At 42.4% G+C, this 20887-nt stretch overlaps 1 protein-coding gene across 7 annotated transcripts in view; it reads right to left on the reverse strand.

Moving 5' to 3' along the window:
• Positions 1-15840, reverse strand: part of TNIK (TRAF2 and NCK interacting kinase) — a 316611-nt gene extending 300771 nt beyond the window's left edge. For 5 of the 7 annotated variants that reach the window (XM_050965790.1, XM_050965793.1, XM_050965789.1 and 2 more), the window contains exon 1: positions 15385-15839. In XM_050965790.1, coding sequence (XP_050821747.1) covers positions 15385-15441 — 57 coding nt within the window. In that variant the 5' untranslated portion in view covers positions 15442-15839. Of the gene's footprint in view, positions 1-15384 lie in introns of all 7 variants that reach the window. The other 2 variants (XM_050965788.1, XM_050965792.1) reach the window with 1 other exon arrangement.
• Positions 15841-20887: the final 5047 nt, after the last annotated feature.

Below are 20887 nucleotides of genomic sequence, written 5' to 3' on the forward strand. Positions count from 1 at the left end.
AATTTCATTCTGGTAACTGCTAATGTCCCCAGCATCCAAGCAGAGCTGCATTTATGGTTCTAAATACCAGTTATTTTCAGGAACATTTTAGGTACCAATATGCTAAACACACTTCTTTAGTCTGGCTATTGAACTACACAATGGTAAATGTACTGGAATTTGGCACTCTTCCTTTGCAGGTGATTAACAAGTGACTTATTATATTGCAGTGTGTGACTCACCTTGGCGAGGTCATCATAAAAGATAACTGGTCCTCATTTATTTCTTTTAAGGAAAACAAGTTATGTTATACTCACTTTACATCTGTTTTTATCCACCAGGTCTTTCCTTCTGTTACCTGCTTCATGGCTTGCTTTTTACCTCCTAGTATAGAGTAGCACTAGAATGGTCAATCCACATGCAGTGTAACCATGTGGTGCCTTTGAAAACAAATACCAGACCATAGAAACAGGTGCCTCACTAGAGTGAGAACTGAAGATCTAGGCCACTGAATGCCTGAAGAAAGCAGATCTGTTAATTTCAAGTATATATGAACTTGTCATAGAATATCAGGGTTGGAAGGGACCTCAGGAGGTCATCTAGTCCAACCCCCTGCTCAAAGCAAGACCAAATTCCCAACTAAATCATCCCAACCAGAGCTTTGGCAAGCCTGACCTTAAAAACCTCTAAGGAAGGAGATTCCACCACCTCCCTAGGTAACCCATTCCCAAAACTTCCTCTGTTTTTAGTATGTTGTCACTCCTAACATTTTCCTCATTATCTTTCTGTTTCTTTACTGAATATACTTTGCTCAGAACTCCATCCCTAGTAACCAAATACAATTGTTAATGAAAGATAGAATTGTATAGTGCAGGCTTTTTAGTGTCACACTTATCACTCACATTAAAAAGAACTGGGCAACTAACAGCTTCCACAATCGTCTCATAGAGCACCCTTCAGGTTCACTGACTGTGAAACAGCCTCCTAATGCACTGGAGGAACCCTCATCAAGAGAGGCATTTCAAAGTAGACTGGACAATACACTTGAAAACTAACGAACAGTATTGTACATCCAGAGGGATGGACAGCCAGCAGCTCTCTTAACAAGACATTTTTAAAGTAACCCCCAAAGTTCAATGGGGCTTAAATAACTTGACTCACATTACGTACTCAAGCATTTGCAGGACGAAACATGCTGTTGCACATGCATTCTTGCCTGTCCAGGAGTCTTGCAGTTTCACATGCAGAGCAGCCAGACATCTGGCTACACAATTGGCAAGCTCAGATGCTGTTTGCTTGGGGACAGCAAAGTTTAGAACAGTGTTGGGCAACCTGCAGCCCATCAAGGTAGTCTGCTGGCAGGCCACCAGACAGTTTGTTTACATTTGCACGGCCACCCACAGCTCCCAGTGGCCGCGGTTCGCCATCCTCAGCCAATGGGAGCTGTAGAAAGCGGCAGCCAACATGTCCCTGTGGTCTGCACCACTTCCCACAACTCCCATTGGCCGGGAATGGCAAACTGTGGCCACCGGAAGCTGCGGGCGGCTGTGCAAAAGTAAACAAAGTGACTGGCGGCCTGCGAGCGGGTTACCCTGATGGGCTGCCCACCACTGGTTTAGGAGCTGCCTTTAGGTCCCTTTGATAATTTGGCCCACTATTGTGTCCCAAGAGGGTTGTATTTATTTTTTATTTCCAGTTTGAGACAAGAGTTTGGAAGGCGAGAATGCCTTGTGGTTGAAGCCCTGAACTGGGTATCAGGAGATCTGAGTTCAACTCGTGGCTTTACTACAGCCTTCCTGTGTAACCATCAGCAAGTCACTTGTGCTTTTGCTGGGCCAGGGCCCCCATTTAAACTTCAAGCATGTGACCAGTCCCATTGACTTCAGTGGAACTCCTCACATTGTTGAAGTTAAGCATATGCTTAAATGCTTTGCTGGATTAGGGCCTTAATCTCTCGGAGACTCATATTTCCATCTGTAAAGTGGGACCAATAATACTACATCTCTCTTTTAGTTTCTCTGTCTTGGCTAGATTTCAAGTTTTTCAGGCTAGATTATCTCTAGGTTTGCACAGTCCGTACCATAGTCAGTTCCACAATTGCAATTGGAGGCACTCCCAGCATTCAAGTACTAAGAATTTCTTGTAACTATTTCACAATCTTTTTCTGTATGTAAATATTTTTTCTAAGTCAGTTTGCATAATTTGCTGAGAATGAGTTTATACTTGTGACAGTGGCACCAATTCAGGAAAGTCCTGGGCTTAAATTAATCCCTTTCAAGACAGCAAGGTAAAAGCAGTGAGCAAGTGCCAACCTGAAGAGGGATGTTCTCACTGGTCCCGATTCAGCTCCAGCTGCTCCCTTTCATTTCTCCATGGAGCAGCTCTCCTCTCCTTTTCATAGTACTCCTGATGCCCATTAAAAGCTCAGCGAATATTAGTTTGGAGCAAATGGCAGGGAGTTCTGTCCATCATCACCAGGGAAGAGTGTACTGATTTCGGTATATATGGCTTGGGAAATCTGTTTTTGTCCACTTTCAGCATGTCCATCAGTGCAGAGCTCTGAGCAGTGTTTATATTTAGAGCAGTCCAATGTATTCAGACAGGAGGAGGTAGTCACTGTGGCTGAGAGTTTCACTTTGGAGACCATTTGCAAAGCTCTCTTATTACCACAGTCCCATTTAGCTATTCCAGGCTCTTTGAACATACTAATACACTGATCCCTACAGAGTGGGGAGAGGAAGACCACAGAGTTATCACAGTCTCTTGGCTAATCAATATTTAAAGGCCCAAGACTTACTGCAATGAAGACAGCTTGTCTGCATGGCCAGAAAAAAAAAGACTATTTAAACCTCTTTTAATTTTAAAACCTAGGGCCTAGGCAACACTCCAAGAGCACTGCTTCCTTCACCACCCCATCTCCATTTCTTTTTTCCTGGGGCATTAGCAATTTAGAAGATGCTACATATTGCATGACTCCCCCTAGCCAGACACTGGCAGCCAGGGTGCTAAGAGTGAATATTGAAAGAGAGGGAAAACTGCATTGCCCTTTACGCTCCACCATGGAGTGCTGGCAGCACCACTATGGTTTAAGATGGGGTCACCATTTCCATTCTACTGTTGGGTGGAGAAGTCGGAGCAAAAGGCGTTAACTGAGTTATCGGAATTCACTGCAGCCCAAAACACTGCTTGGTAGTTACTGGGTTTTCAATTCCCAGGGTACATAACATACAAGACGACGCCCTTTTCACCACATCCAATCTATTTAAGAGGAACGATCTGAGTTTTCTCAGAGAACAATTTGAAATCAAAGGTCTTCTTGGAGACAGGCTGCCAGCTCATTGGCTTAATGGTTTAAGCCAGGGCCTGTGACCTTTGAGGGACCTTTTAGTTCCCCAGCAAGTATCACAAATCGAATACATTTGGTAGCTGTGCCTGTTGCAAAATGGTGCTCATTCTGAAGTTACCCCACTAATAAGGCATATTTGCCACTCTGAGACGCAATGAGAAAGCAGCAAGGAAAGGGAATTGACTCTCGTTCTTGAGGGAGCAGACTTTATGTGTCAGGTTCAAGGTTGTAGCGGCTGTCTAATATCTGCCTTCTCAACAAACAGGCTTTAAATAGCACACGTTTCTGTCCATTCCTCCATATTCATAAAACATACACACGAGCTGTCCAAGAATTGGGAAAGGTTTCCCCCCCACGCTTTTTTTAAAAAACACATTACAGATCAGGGTCTGGAAATTCAAAGGTCGGGCCTTTTCTCTGGAATTTGCTCCACTGGGTACATGTCAGAGTTTGGCCAGAGTGCAATACATCTATGTCCAGGTCTTCCATTAACTACAAGTTGAAATCCCCTCAGTCAGGGCTGGTCAGAAATATTCCACTGAAATTTCCCCCTTTCCCAGCCACAAAAATTGGGTATTTGGCTCAATGAAACTTTTCATAGAAAGCATCTGCCTTCCTTAAAAAACAAAACAAAAAAAAAAACAAGATTTCATCAGAAAGCCAAAAACTACTTAACTTACAGCCTTAGTTTCATTCTTCCATAAAGCAACAATGGTAGCTAGCTAGTTCTGTGCTGGGCAATTGCTTCAACATCAGGTCTGCTCACCTCTTCTGTAGGGAAGAAATACTATTTGCTCTTGCCATGTGAAATCCACCTGGATACTATAGTGCTGGCTGCCTTATTATATCACCTACATTGACGATGATTATTACTAACACACCTGGAACTTCAGGGGTGTGGCCGAGTGAGTATGTGGGGCAAGTTAGTAATATCAGAAAGATCATTCTGGACTGAAAGATAGGAGCCTCTCTCCACTCTGGAAGTGTTCGCCATTTAAAACAGTAAAATCAGGAGTGCAGAAAGTTTTAAGTGAATCACGATTAAACCTTTTTGTTAAACACATTTTTCCCCCCAACTTCAGATGCTTCCTTCCCCTTTAAAACAATCAATTAGCCAAACTCTTTGGGTACCAAAGCAAAAAGCCAGGGCCCAGTCTCGCAAGAAGTGGAGCACCCTGCTGGGAAATTGAGGGCAATGAGCCCCTCCCTCAGGATTAGTCCTCCAATTAGTGCTGGAAAAGAAAAAGTTTTGCCATTTCCTAAATGTTCTTTAGACAATTCTCCCTCTGCAATCAGAAGCCTTTTCGGTGCAGAATGTCAAAGCTCATTGCATCTGCTGCCTGATCTAGTCTCAGGGAGTTTCAATATGCAGGCATAGTTCAGAGCAACAAAAGGAGAAGGGAGGGAGATGCGGGGGGGAGGGAAATCAAAGGCTACGAGCTGTACAACTACTAAATGCAGCTCTTCATATAACTGAGCTTGAAATGATTGAGGCTTCTCTAAGTGCAGCAAGCCAGTGTAGTCCAAGGGAGATGGTGATGTGCTAAACATCAGAAGCCCTAGGTTCTAGTCCCAGCTGTATCACTAGCCTGTTGTGTGACCGTGAACATATCGCTTCACATCGCAGGATACGTCTAAGACGCACCAAAAAAAGCACCACGGCAGCACCACGGCAGCATGTCTCAGAGCCCAGGTCTTCAGGCTCACACTACAGTACTAAAAATAGCTGCATAGTTGTTCCCCACTCAGGCTCTGAAACCCAGCAAGGAGGTGGTTCTCAGAGTCTGAGCAGAAGCATCTATGCTGCTATTTCATAGCCCAAGCCCCAGTCTGTAGGTGCAGGCTTTGAGACTCACTGCCACAGGTTTTGTTTTCGTTTTTTTCAATTTTCACATCTATAAAATGGGGAGAAAGCCGGTCTCCATCCGCAGCTCTCCAAAGGAAGGTAAGTATTATAGGTGCTAGATACTACTGTAACTTCAACTCTCAAAAAGCAAGCTTTTCAAAATGTAATACATTTATAACATGATAGAATCAAGGAGAGATTAGTATGATGCCCTATATCATACCAAACGGGAGTGGAGTCCTCCCTTGCTCACTTTCATGGCTACTGCTAATTGTCACAATTGTGATGTTACAAATTGCATCAAACTGTATTTTTCCCCACCTCCATGCCAAGTTACCTATTTGCCCATTATTGCTAGTTTCCCTTGAAGTAGAACTGTGTGAAATCTAATAAGATTGTTTTAGAAGCTCCTTGTTTATATTCTAAGTCTGTGGAAGTCAGAATGACGATCCATATTTTGCCCTTGGTCTTCAGGTATCAAGCAGGGTAATTTAAAATTCAAATCCGATTGTAAGGGCAGGATTTTCAAAGAGCATCTTAGAGTTTGCAAGTTGAAGTTGGGATTGCACTGTCCATGCATCGTGGTCCTGGATACAGTAACATTCAAGTGCATCTATTCCTTGGAAGCACGTGGGTGATTATTGTCAATACATTTACATCCAGTTCAAATGGAGATCACAGTCACTCCTAACCACCTGTTCTACTCACTACATTTAATGTAGTTTGGTAGCTGAACATCTTTATATAGAAATTACAGGGCCTACGCTGACCATTTGCCCCTGGGTGTGTATAAAAGATGTAATCTGATGTACTGACCGCCTTTTCCATTGAAATGCCTTTTTTTAAGAGTTACTTTTACCATCCTTAGGCCCCAACCAAGCCAAGCACTTTAAGCACATACTTAAAGTTAAGCATGTGCTTGAGCAGATTTAAGTAAGTGCCTTGCTGGGTTTATGCCACATTCTGTAGTTTAAAAACAAAACAACCCACAGTTGTCTTGATAGTTGACCAGAGCAGAGGTCAAGGCCCTACAGCAGCAGATATTTCTTAGCTATGTTTTTTAACATGACAAGTCTCTAAAGCAGAGGTCACCAACCAGTCGATCGCAATCAACTGGTTGATCCTAGAGGATCTCCCAGTCAATTGTGATTTCTGGTGGTGCTGTGCGACTGCCGCTAAGGCAGGCTCCCTGCCTCCCCTAGCCTCATGCAACTCCCGGAAGCAGCCAGAGTGGCCCTATGGGTGGGTGGACAATGGTCTCCCTCCACGTGCTACTCCTGCCTGCAAGCACCGCCTCTGCAGCTCCCATTGGCCAGGAGAGCTGCGGGGGTGGTGCTTGCAGAGAGGGGCAGCGCACAAAGCTGTGTGCCCCCTGCACCCCCAAGGGGCGCCTTGGCCCCTTCTGGGAGCAGTGTGGGGCTGGGATAGGCAGGGAGCCTGCCTTAGCCTCGCTCTGACCGCCGCCAACCAGGAGCTGCCGGAGGTAAGTGCTGCCCAGTGGGAGGCTGCACCCCAAACCTCATCGCTGACCCAACACCCCATATCCCCTCCTGCACCTCAAGCCCCACCCTGAGCCCCCTCCCAGAGCCATATGCCCTCCTACACCCCAGCACTCTGCCCCAGCCCGGGGTGCAGTAGATCCTGGGTTGCCCTTAGATTCAAAAACTGATCTTGGTCGAAAAAAGGTTGAAGACCACTGCTCTAAAGGAATATGATTTGGCCACAAGAAAGGGAGAGAGAGAGACACTCATGAGACCATTGGCAGGAAATGGATCAACTCTAAGGGTGACAAATCCAGAATTCAAGAATCCAAGAGCATTTCAACCAAACTACTACTTACTTGTATTTACACAGTGTATATTTGGTACACAGAAGATATGCAGGGTTACAGAGGAGAGGTACTAGTCAGTGACACTTAGTATACCATTCCCCAATAGTAAAGTGTCAGTCATAGTCAATCATCAGTAGGCTGTTTTGCTTTTAAGTCTGAAGTGTCAAATAAATATCAACATCAGATTTCAAAATACTCACGAGATTATGTATCAGAGGGGTAGCTGTGTTAGTCTGGATCTGTAAAAGCAGCAAAGAGTCCTGTGGTACCTTATAGACTAACAGACGTTTTGGAGCATGAGCTTTCGTGGTTGAATACCCACTTCCTCAGATGCATGTCATGAGATTATGTTCTTCATCACCTCACCCATGGAAGGGGGGAAGGGGAGAAATTTGCTAAGATTCAGGACTGTACAGGAATAGGTTATATCAATGCCAGTTTAAGGGTAGCCAATGTTTTAAACAAAATCCACCAGTCCCTGGCATTCAATAAACCTCATATATTGGAAGGCAGAGAGGAGAAGCAGTGGAGATGGTTTCTTTTGTTTCCCTTTTAACCAAAAACTCCCATTAGAACCGTAACCAAAGAATGTGGCAAAAACATTACTAAACATAGGCCAATTCAGGAAAACATCACCACTTAGAAGCATTTAAGCACGTTAACTTTAAGCACGTGCTCATGGGCTTTCCTGATTGAGGCTCAAAACACATTATGTGCATGTGCTGGAAGAATGTATACCTAAGACTCTGAAAGATACACAGTATATTGACAGCAACAAAGAGTCCTGTGGCACCTTATAGACTAACAGAAGTATTGGAGCATGAGCTTTCGTGGGTGAATACCCACTACGTCTGACAGTACAGAATATTCTTCTGCTTGTGTCATGTAGAACGGATGATGATGATGAAGACCTTGTTGAGTGTGTTGTTCCCCAGGATTTTTTTCTCCCCAAAGTAAACACCTGACATTTTGAACTGTAGCATATTGTACAAAGGCACCACAACAACAATACTGATCTTCAAAGTATTTATATAAGCTTTAAGGATAAAGTCATTTCTAGTAGAGTTGATCTAGTAGTATCTAGAAAGAAGATACTTGGATTCAGGAAAATCACCCCAAACCTCCCTTCAGTTTGATGACAGAATTTTAACCAAGGGCTCCCTCCCAGATCACCACTCCAACACTTAGCTGAAATGCACGACGTATGAGTAGCTGTTCATACATTTGGAGCATTCTTAGCGTTTATAGCACGTTTTTACTTTATGTGATATATCCTGTGTTATCAACCTGATGAGAATATTGCAACGATAATAATAAACCTGATGAAATACTAGTAACAGTACAATGCCAGTATTCTTACTAGTGCACAAGAGGCTCATATCTTAATCAAGATCAGCTAATGCAAACAAAGGGTCAACAAACATCACTGTTCTACAGAGGCAAGGCTATGGGAATAAACAGTGACACTGCTGCGTTTCATCCAGTTCTACACAAGTCAGCCAATATCACTACTACTTACTCTAGCGTCTTCCCATGGAACCAACCCTAAGACCAAGAGTTTCCAAAGTGACAAGTGAGTTGGGCCCCCTGCAACATCATGCACATTAAAGGGACCCAATCTCCAGAGGATGGGTGCTCAGCACTTTTTGGAAGCCAAGCCTCATTCAGGAGTCTAAAAGTTAGCATCCAGAAATAAAGGCATGGAGGAAAATGACATCAACCTTTCACATAAAGAGAGAAACAATGCCCGCTGCTCTCTAGCAGCAGGTTTATCAGAAAGAGGAGCTCAAGCTGTAAATCCAGATCCAGCTTTCAAACACCCCAGAGTCCGCAGTGTTCAGATTCAGGGATTTGCTTTCAGACTGTTCTTGATTTATAATGAAATAAGGACCCACACAGGCTCCTTTACCAATTAGGCAAGGAACAGCTGTTAAGTGCCTTCTATTTTCCACAAGCCCCTTCTCCTTATCCACCCCAGCGGCTCCTTCTCTGACTAATGAAGGGCTGCTATGTGGTCCTTGTTGCTTAAATCACATATAAGAACAAAATGTACCTAAGCATGTTAAATTCAGGCATGCCAAGACTAGTCAGACAAGGCACAGCTGTGCAATCACCAGCTCTCAAAGTGATGAAAGAACAGGATTTGTTTTTCAAGAGCAACTTTCACACTCAAGTGGCTGAGAAACGGTGATTCAAGGTGGATTAGGCAATAGCTGATCAAGCTATGGCAACCATTAGCAGTCTTGGGTCTCAATCCTGCTAACATACATGTTTGAAGAACTAGGCCCTGGGGCACTGAAATCTGTTGTATTGAGAAATGACATGCTGTCACGGTCAAGCTGGAGGGAGATTACTAGTGCAGTTCCTCAAAGATGATCAGATCTTGGGACAGATCCTATTTAACATTTTCGTTAATGACCTTGACACAAAAAGTGGGAGTGTGCTAATAAAGTTTGCAGATGACACAAAGCTAGGAGGTAAAGCCAGTACAGAGGAGGACAAGAATATCATGCAAGACTGGACAACCTTGAAAACTGGGTAACAGAATGCGAAGAAATTTAATAGTACAAAATGGAAAGTCATGAACTTAAGAGACTAAGAACAAGATTTTTTGCTATAAGTTGGGGACTATAGTTGGAAGCGACAGACGAGGAGAAAGACTTGGGTATATTGGTCAATCACAGGATAACTATGAGCCAGTGATGTGATGCAACCATGAAAGAGGCTGCTAATGCACCAAGGACACATTAGGCTAGATACTGCCAGTAGAGACAGGGATGTGTTATTACCATTATACAATACACTGGTGATACCTCATCTGGAACACTGTGTGCAGTTCTGGTCTCATATGTTTAACAAAGATAAATTCAAACTGAAACAGGTGCAGAGAAGGGCTACTAAGATGATCAGAGGAATGGAGACCCTGACTTACAAAAGGAAACTTAAGGAGCTTGTCTTGTTTAGCCTAACAAAACAAAAGCTCAGGGGAGATATGATTGCTCTCTAAAAATACATCAGAGGAGGAAGGGGAGTTATTTTAGTTAAGGGCCAGTGCTGGCACGAGAATAAATGGATATAAACTGGCCATCAAAAAAATTAGGCTCATAATTAGACAAAGGTTTCTAACCATCAGAGGAGTAAAGTACTGAATTAGCCTTCCAAGGGGAGTACTGGGGGCAAAAAAATGAACATATTTCAAGATAGAGCTTGATAAGTTTATGGAAGGGATGGTATGATGAGATTGCCTACAATGGCATATGGCATTAGTAAATGTCTCCAATGGCCAGAGATGGGACACTAGATGGAGAGGGCTCTGTGTTAATATAGAGAATTCTTTCCCAGATATCTGGTCCGTTTGTCTGGCCCACATGCTCAGGGTCTCTAACTGATCACCATGTTTGTGTTTGGGAAGGAATTTTCCCCCAGGTCAGATTGGCAGAGACTCAGGGAGTGGGTGGTTCACCTTCCTCTGGGCACAAGTCACTTGCTGATCTGAACTAGAGTAAAATGATGGATTTTCTGTAACTTGAGGTCTTTAAATTAAGGTAAGAGAACTTAACTAACGCAGCCAGAGGTTATGGGCCTATTCCAGGAGTGGCTGGGTGAAGTTCTATGGCCTGAAATGTACAGGAGCTCAGCCTAAATGATCTGGCCCTAAAGTCTATGGGTATGTCTGAAAAGCAATAAACACCCATGGCTGGCCTGTTTCAACTGACTCGGGCTCAGCGCTGTAAAACTGGAGTGTAGAGATTTGGGCTCAGGCCAGAGATCTGGGACCCCACTAAAGAGAAGCAGGTTATCAAACCTATTAAAGAGAAAAAAAAATCTTTAAGCATCTTACAGACAGAGAACTATTATATGTTGGATTTACAATATATTGTGAATTTAACAGTAGCAAAAAAATGTCCTATTGGAGCTCTAGTTACTAAATCAAAATTTTTATTCTAAAAAAAGCCCCCTATTTAAAGTGCATCTCAACAGTCTGCACTATTCCTGATACTGAACATTATTCTGCTAACAGCCGAGCCAATTCAACTCATTCTGCTATTAAACAGGTCAAAAGGACTGGCAAAAATATAAAATAATATCTTCCAACCCAGTACAAAAGAACAGTATTTTGTTATTTGTCTAATCCTCATGTCAGTGTAATATGTGGTGCTACCAGGTCTTAGGTATCTTCACCATCTTAACTTACAGTTTTCTGTAACATTAACAATACGCATCAGCCTTCTGAATGATCAATATTTCCAAAATTCTTCCAACACGTAAGGCCTCATTCTGCCTTTTCTTGCACCCTCAGATTTCCCTGTTGAAGCCAAGGCACACAGATACCATGATGATGAGCACTGTATAAAATGACTGATGGAGACAGACAGCGAAGAAGGCAGAACTGGGCACTAAATATGCTTACCGGGTGCATCGATCCATGCCTTTTAAGCAAGTTACACCTCAATGCATAATTTTTCATTGCTTCAGACCTTTGCTCCACATACACACGCTACTGTGGTGGCCCAATCTTTGGTTGGCATAAATATCAATGTGGAAAAACTTTATTATTTTTTTAAAATGGCATTTATTAATGTCAGTTTATAGTCCAATTCTGCTAATTCCTGCTCAGGCAAACAGTCAGTAGGAATACACAGGCCACTAAAACCTGCTTGCATGAAAAAAGGTCTGCAGGATTCTTGGTTTTATTCAAACCATGTTCAATATTTAACTGCACACCCTACTTTAATTCCATGGAAGTGTCGAATAGACCCCTATTACTTGAGAGAAAAGGAAACCAGAAGAAAGAAAGAAAAAAAAAAGAAAGAAAGAAAGATGACAACCTCATGATGAAGACTCAGCACAGTGTAAGTTTACTAGACTGCTTATTAATAGGCATATTTTCTGTGCATTGTGTTCTCTTTCTCATCAGCACGTTTACAAAAACCAAAATTTCAGTTGAATCAAACACAGTGATCTGTTTCATAAGCATTTCTTTTAGTTTTTCCTATTTTGTTTTTAGGCATGAACTGTTATATCAACCTGGCTTTGAATGGCTGGCTGGTTCTGGCTTAGAACATTTTTAATAGCTATTTCTCACTATTTCAGACATGTAGAGAAATAAACAATGTTTCCTCCACCCAGACACACACATTTATAAAGCTGCAGCCACGCGGCCTTTTCCTAATTTTGTAAATTGTGTGAGCCTTATGAAATTACTCCTCACTGACATGTTTTGTGTTCTGGGAGCAAATTTACTATTGATTTCTGATTCAGACACTGTGGAATGATTGAAACTCCTCAGCAGATCAGCTGAATAACCTTCTAAGTGCTACATGAGGTTAGTTTAGAAGATCTATTCCTCAACAAATTAGGGACCCAATTTTTGTTCGACTTGAATAATTGAAATGAAAGTGCCATAACAGGCCTCTCCCATTTAAATTATTCAGCGTCTGGTATTCTTTGGATTTTGTGCATAGCCAGGAAATGTCTGCTATGCCCAGGAAATGTGTGCCATGTACAGTGGGGAGAAAAGCATTAGAAAATGAAGTTTGGGCCCAAATGAACTAATGACATCTATTCTTTACAGCTAGGTATTGAGAAAAATTTGATCCCTAATGCTAAGGGCTACTTCTGAGCCAGACCAGCAGTTCACCCTAGGTCTTGCCGGCCTTGGAGCATCAGTCACGCAGGGTCAAATGTTCACATAGATTAACTGTTCTTGAATAATTTAACTAATGCAGTAGATACAAGTAGGCTTTTCTCCTACCCAATATATGTCTCTTAATTTTGGGAGCTCTGGACAGATTATCTTCACTTTGGTATGTGAAGATTCACAGCGTGCCCTTTGTTTTCTCGTACACTCTCCTTCCCCACCAGTTAACATTGGCACCAACCATTCTTCAGGGGTTTAAAGTGGCAGCATGAAGAGACTCAACATCTAGATACTGTTCAGGCAGATCTACCATTAATCCAAGCCAACAGATCCTGTGGCTGACCAAATTAATGGAGGCAGGGGGTTTGGTTGCATTTTTTTTTTCTTAATCTGGGGACAGGAGCACAATGCCATGGAAAGCGTGCATAGCAAGAAGCAAAATGAATGCAGTTTCAGTAGAGGATATCTCCATTTCTGGAATCATTTTTTTTTTTAATGGAAGCTCAGTCCTGCTCAGAGGCTAAAAGAATATCAGTTATTTTGGACAGAATATATCTTGCGCAAGAGCTGCCATTCAAAAAAAAAACCACACACACAAACAAAAATATGACAACATAACTGTAAAACACTCAGGTCCTTAAGTGTTATGGAAATTCTTAAAATAAGTGTTATGATGACATTAAACTGCTGATGTTCCTTGAGAACAAATGAACAAAACAGTTATGTAGGGGCTGATTCTTCTCTCAAATTATATTTGCTTTACATTGGTGTTATGGCCAATCACATTTCTCCCGATATTCACCAGCATAAGTGAGAGGTGAATTGGACCTAAATGTTTATTTTTAAAATATACGGTCCTGATATTCCAATCTTGTCCACACCTTGTACTGCTGAGCAATCGTTTACAGTTACACCCTTATTCAGCAAGAAAGTGAGGCAAATGAATTAAATGGGAATCTTGTTTCCACTGAAGCAAATAATATTTCTAACACTACACTCTTGAAAGTCTTCAGTGGATGCTGCTTTTAATTTTATTTTTGAAAAAGTCAGTGCCGACAGTGAAATAAGCTGTCTTGCTGTAATAAAGCAGGAATGAGCTTTCAGACTGGAATTTCAATACCATGTTAGTTACGATTCCTTTAAGTGACTAATAGCTGAAATCAACAATATATTCTTAGAACCAAAAGGATGGAAGAAAATAAAAGTTACAGAAACAGGAGGAAAAACCATCAGGTCACAAAGAAAGTGATGGCTGCCATATTTGGTAAACTATACATCTAAATGGTACCCTTTAAATAAAAATAAGAGCTTTATCTTTAAAAAAAAAAAGGGGGGGTAGCTAATGAAAACAGATGAGGACACACGCACACACTCTCCCAGGGTTTAGCATCAGTGTGTAACAATGTGCTGTACCACAAGGTGTGACCCTACACACTCCAATGCCCACCCACCACATCTACGTTAGCAGCCAACATTGATTCCGTTCCAGTGATAACTCGTGTATATAAAAATACAAATACACACACACACACACACACAGGTGTGTATGCAAGCATTTACTTAATCAAGCTCCAGAAGACACTGCACTGCCTGCTAAGAGTGGCAAGGAAAGGTGCATCCCATTCTCCTGGGGGCAATGGAGGTGAGGAAGGAAATCATTAAGGGCTCATTATGGTCTAATTTCACAATAACGTCAAAATGGACTCTATTTCTTCCCCCCCCCCCCCCCGCCATACAGGGGAGAGGCAGCAGCTGAGCCAGGCCCCACGGAAGAGCATGCAGATCAGCAGGGTAACTGCTGCTGTAAGAATTACCACATCTCTGAGGACAACAAGAAATGAAAAGCCACAACCTCCCTGGCCAGGGTTTGTTTGCGTCTGGCTGTGTGTGTGTGTGCGCTTTAATTCAAGCCAATGTCTCCGTCACCTGGTTGAACCCAGATGAAAGGAAATGTCCCACTTCTCCCAGGTGGAGCAGAGCCGCAGAGCCAGCCCAGCCCAGCCCACACGGCGGAGACCCAGCAGAGAGCATGGCAGGGGGGAGACACAGACATGTTCCCATCTCCCTCCAGCCGCCCCAGGCTCGCTACCTTGCAGCAGCAGGTTCGCTTCGTGCCAGATGCTGGCCGAATGGCAACGGGGGAAAGGAAACGCTGGCCGGGCAAGCCTGGACTTACCCCCTCCCATGCACAAAACAAACACCGACCAACCAGACGGGGTGAGTGAGCTACCTCCCACCCCCACCGAAAGCTACGTGATGAACACACACAGCGCTGGGGGGCAACCGCACACGTCTCGGGCAATAGGGACTCGCAGCTCACCCTGGGCTAGTTATTCCGTGCACGGCGGGGAGAGGGGTGGGGGACAGGTTGTAGTTATGCAGATTTATTTCTTTTCCCCTAGATCTCCAGAAAGCATCACACACACACGCTCACTGGGGATCTCTCTCTCTCTCTCACACACACACACACACACGCTCACTGGGGATCTCTCTCACACACACACACACACACACACACGCTCACTGGGGATCTCTCTCACACACACACACACACACACACACACACACGGGCGCGCGCGCCCAGAGCTGCGCCTGAATCACGCTTGCAAAGCCGAATAAATGCCACCCGCTTGCATAAAATAGCCAATTTATCCCATGCCAAGCCATGAAGCGCGCGCGGGGGGCGAGACACGGCCGGGGGGTGCTGGATTAGGAATAGGGGTTGTTGTTTTTTTGCTCACCCTCAGGGCTGAGAGATCTATCTCATCCAGGCTCCGAGCCGGAGAATCACTCGCCATGTTTACTTCTTTGCCGGTGAAATTGACCAAAAATATAAATGAAACGCTGCGATCTTCCGCGTGGATCCCCACCTGGGTCTATTGCACTCCTCTCCTTATGCTGGGGGCTCGGGATGCGAGACACCCCCTCGGCACGCCAAGCAAAAAGACAACACAACCAAACAAAAAACAACAACAAAACAAAAATCCCTCAGCAAACGGTGCCTGCCTGGGCAAATCTTCCTTTGCAATCCTTTTGGTAGGGAGGGTGAGGCCAGTGCAAAGCTAAGGGTGATGCTGGGGAGTGGGTGTATTTAAACAGGACATGCTTTCTGCTTTTCTGTGGATGGCGGCTGCATTGGCTGCTCTTATAATGAGACACACCAACTCCTCCAGTCGGATGGAGAGAGAGCCACACAAGTGTCTATCACGGCTTCCTGGGAGGAGTGAGAGGCACAAAGTGGGTGTTGCCTTCTCTCAGGAGAGAGGGAGTATTTCCATGCCATGTGTTTTGCACTATTATCCTTCAGAGGAAAGGAGTGAAGGTAAAGACTGTCTGGACCTGGACTCTGCTGACTTGTGGACTTATAACCTTCAAACTGGACCATCAAAACAAAGAACAATTGTAATAGATCCTGTCACTTCAAAAGAAAAAAAAACCACTCACCCTCACAAACACACACCCACATCCTTCCTACAGTTGGAGCACCACAAAAACCCGGATCTGGCACTTAGCTCCGTCTGGATCTTGGCAAATTTTGGCCCATTGTACTATCTAAATTGAAAAGAAGTGCAGCTGCTCCTGCTTTAAGAGGAAAATCTGGACCTTGATATAACCCAGGCCAGTAGCACTGGGAAAACACATGCAGGGTACCTGGGTCCTGCTGCAGTCAGTCAGTTTTGAGCACTACTTCCCCAAGTTTTACTGTCTAAATAGAGGGGTTAAAAAATGTAGAGACTCCAAAAAAAATCCAGGCCCAGTTGCAAACTGATGCAGCAGCTCTGCAAAAATGTGTATGTGGCACATGGATCCCACTAGATTCTGATCTATTTAAATTCCAAATCCAGGAATTCTACCAGCCATATAGAGAATGGTAGCTCCCCAAATTCCACTTCAAAAATTCAGACCCATCTCTGCAGAAAAGCACCACAAATATTTAGCAGCTGGATCCTTCCATTTTTTGCCAGCCCCCCTAATTATACCATTAAAATAGACAACACATGATGCCATTCCTTCTTTACCAAGATAATTCAGAATTTCACACATCCTGGTGCAAGAGCAGCCACATATGGTATATTAGGTTTATACAATTTGGGGGCTGGGGCCAAAAATTGCCAAGATTCAGATGCATGAATCCAGGTTTTTGGCAGCACTCATATTCCAGGATGAATTAGGGCCTGGAATTGTTAGGTGGAGAAGGTGTGCCTACACTTAATTCTCTATCTATGCCATTCAATATGGGGTTGAGACCTAAAAATTGTCTTGAACCAATAGGATCCAGATATCAGATCTGTTGTTTTTTGCACTGCTCTTGCTCTGAGATGTCAACAACTGGATCTTTTTGGTTCCATAGAAGCAACAAGCCTGGTTCTCTACTTTGAGTGCAGTAGAATCTAGCAGAATCCAATTGGATCCAGGAAGATCCAGCTTTTACCTTTTTCCTAATTTGTTATTCTCAACCACCCCCAAACCTGGTACATTCCATGTATTTGTTGCCTCAGGAAGGATATTATGGAGGATGCGCTGGGGAGATTGTCAAATTTCACAGGTTTGTGTGGGGATCTTACAAAATGCAGATCTGTGAAGTGGCAACACAGCCACACAGTAGCTTGTGTACAGAACAGCAGTTGGATGTTAATTGTGCTTCCTGGATTAAGATACTCTTTGCACTTCTTTTTAATAGCAAACAATCATGCAATGGACAGAAAGGCTTGATGCTTGCAGCTAGTGCATAAAGGGTTTTGTAGTCTGAGATTCAGCACACTTATTACCCGAGGTAATTTGGGAAGCAGAGGTAGCCAGTGGGCTAGCCAGGCAAAACGGAGCCTAGCTACTGAAATTTCCCCATAAGCAATAGGATATCATAAGTCAGTCGCAGATCTAGGGGCAGCTCATTAACCCACCCCACTTTGTCCCCTCTGTTCACAGTCACTGTGCTGTCTGCACAGTGAATACCCTGCAGGGAAGGAAGTTCAGAGCTCTAGAACTGAACTGAATCAATGTCATATTATCATTATTAGAACTGATCAAAGAATTACTGATACAGGCAGAGAAATGGAGCAACAGCGTCATCACCCAGTGCTGATAGAGCGTTTTCCCCTAGAAAATTCCAAGTGCAAAGCAGAACTAATTATTTTAATTGAACTGCCAAATGTCTCAGGTAACTGAATTACACAGAAATATAAGGGTTGAAAGCCTGCTTAGTGGTGCAGCGATGCAAGCATAGTTGAGCTCATATCAAGGTTTCCAATACAAGAATAAGGAAATCATTAACATATCACAAAAAGATTAATCTCTGCTGACATTTAAAGGGTCTAATTTGACTCAAATCTTAAATTACGAGGACAAAAGCTTTTACAAATCCACAGAAAAATCAAATTGTTGCCACGCTTCTCTCATTTTTTTAAACAATGGAATTGTTTTTTAAACCAAGTGATGTTTATATTGGTTGTAACCTAAACATTGCAATATTGTACTAATACATGGGACTCTGAAAGCCAAATTGGCTAGAAGCCAGCAACAAACAAAAATGAAAGCAGTTACTGTCTTCATTGTTCTAGATGAGAGAAATGAAAACAGCAAAGTGTATTTTTAATATTCTTTCAATTTAGAGAATATAAAGTGTAATTTATGAAACAGATAATTTTTTTTAACAGATATAAGCCTTAATCCTTCCACAGACCTGCTAGCATGGACACCTGCAGCAATATGATGCTACCATGCTGGCAGAGTTACTTGCAGAATTGAGGCCTATAATTTGTCTTTGAAGATGATAAATATACAGAGAGCCTACTTATATCAATACCAGAATAAATATACTGAATTATGATAGTTTATAGTGAAGTGTAGTGAAAATTCCAATCGCTTCAATGCACTTCAGTATGCAAATCCAGCTCCAGTCATAATGAACATCTGTTGATAGGCTGTTCTGTGAAAAGAAATGACTTTACTATTCATGTGTGTGTGTTTATAATATCCAAATCTGTGATCACTTTAGGACTTCAAGATTGTTGTAGTTGTGCTACAAATAATGTCTTGGTGGCAGTGGACATAGAATCCAGATAGCAGAAACTTCAGCCAGCTAGGAAGTTTCTATCTGAATGATTTTTTTTAATGGAAAATGCAGTTTCTGCAAGATCAAAATTTTCCATGCAAAAATTTCAGTTTTGCAGAACATTTTTGATATTCCATCAGAAAATTAAAATGAAATATTTAATTTTGGGTTAGTTTCACTTGAATCAGAATATTTCATTTTGTTGAACTGACCAAAAACTCCAGTTTTTAATCAGTTCAGCATTAAACAGCATTTTCCTATTGTGTTGCATGCCTCATGGGAACTGTAGTTTGAGCACCCATTCTATCCTATTGGCTGGCCTCACTAAGGAACTACATCTCCCATGATACAGAGTAGAGTTCCATCTCGCCAAACAGCCTGGTACATAATAGGAGTTATATAGTTGTAGATGTGTCATGGTAGATGTAGTACAGACAAGGAGCCTAGTCTATAGTGGAAAATGGGGACCTGAGGCTCCTGAACTACAGCTCCCATAAGGCAATGCACTAAAATACAGAAATGCAATTTAATAATGAACTGATTTGAAATGAATCATTTCAGATCAGGTCAACAAACCAAAATTAAACATTTTCAAGGACTATCAAAATGATTTGTTTCACTAAAAAATTTGGAAACAAAATATTTTGTAATTTCTGAACTGAAAATTTTCTGAATATTTCATTCTGCAAAAATATTAATGATAAATAAGAATAATAAATCAAGTTTGTCCTAAGATGGGATTCAAATTGTGGTTTAAGTTATAAAAATGATTTGAGTTATAAAAAATAATGATTGAAGTTAAATAATGATTTAAATAATGCTTTAAGATATTAAAATAGACGTGTTAACGGGACATATTTGCTTAATAAGATTCTAATTGAATTCAATAGGCTTTGAATTAGACTTTGCAAAAAAAAGAGTGACTGAAATAAGGAAGCATGGTAGGTCAGATTTGGGGCCTATTGACTGACAATATCCTGTCCACTAACATATTTTGTTAGTAGGGGAAGTAAGAAAGATTCATCTGATTCACTGTTTTCAAAGGAATTCCATGACTATTAGACCAGATCTTCAGTTGGTGTAAATTGGCACTGCCACACTGACTTCCATGGAACTATGCTGATTTACACCAGCTGAGGATCTAGGCCAACATTTTTACATGAAATGCAGTAGTTAAAAGGCATGTATGCCAAAACATACTAAAGGGTGTTTAAATATTAATACTCTATTAAATGGATAATAATTGGATTTCAAACTAATGTGATTCCTGCCGCAGCTGCATTACAAGATACTCAGAAATTAATGGCTACTTGTGTCCATCCTGCGTCTATTGATCTTCCCAAATGCATTTTAATTGATACATCATCTACTTGTCCCTTCTCATGCTGATGTGAGCCCTGCAGAGTTCACACTCTGATAGATCTCCACAGTCAGAGTTGCAGTGGAGTGCATTATGGGATAGCACATAGATGGTATATGAATGAAATCCTGGCCATCCTGAAGTCAAAGGCAAAACTCTCATTGACTCTACTGGGGCCAGGATTTCACCCTATGTATTTTCATTTTAGTAGCCTACGTCACTGGGACTATTCTTTCTTCTGAAGCTGGGAGTCTGTCTGGGGCTTGTGAGATCACTCCCAAACTGACCAGAGGTCAGACTGAGCCTGGATGTCGCATTACATATATATATAGCCCTTGCGGTTATGTAGAAAAACATTTGAATGCAGAGTTTATTTACTAAGTCTGTATACAGCCTGCCCTGCAACAATAATGCTGGGTGTTAGCTCAATGGGTTGTTGACCTTGAAGCCTCTTGATAGAAATTACTCTAATTCCCAGTAGGTGTCAACCCCTCCCCTGTGGGGTCTCCAGCTGGAAACAAGAAGTTGGAAGGGGGAAGGGCCTCTAGTAGGTCATTTAGACCAGCCTTCTGCATCATGAAAAGATTGATTTCATTACCAACAAGCCACCTTTAACAGCTCAGTGTCAAGCCTACCTATAAATGCCTCAATTGAAGGTAATCCAGCATAGCTGTAGCCAGAACAGTTCTAGGACATTATGCTTAAACTATTTATGTTGGACAATCTGTTCCACCTTGCATGATGCTGGGAGTTCCTTTTCCAGACCTGGAGAAGAGCTCCGTGTGGCTCGAAAGGTTGTCTGTCTCACCAACAGATATTGATTCAATAAAAG

Source organism: Gopherus flavomarginatus, chromosome 8, assembly GCF_025201925.1.
Source record: "Gopherus flavomarginatus isolate rGopFla2 chromosome 8, rGopFla2.mat.asm, whole genome shotgun sequence".
Taxonomy (NCBI): domain Eukaryota; kingdom Metazoa; phylum Chordata; order Testudines; family Testudinidae; genus Gopherus; species Gopherus flavomarginatus.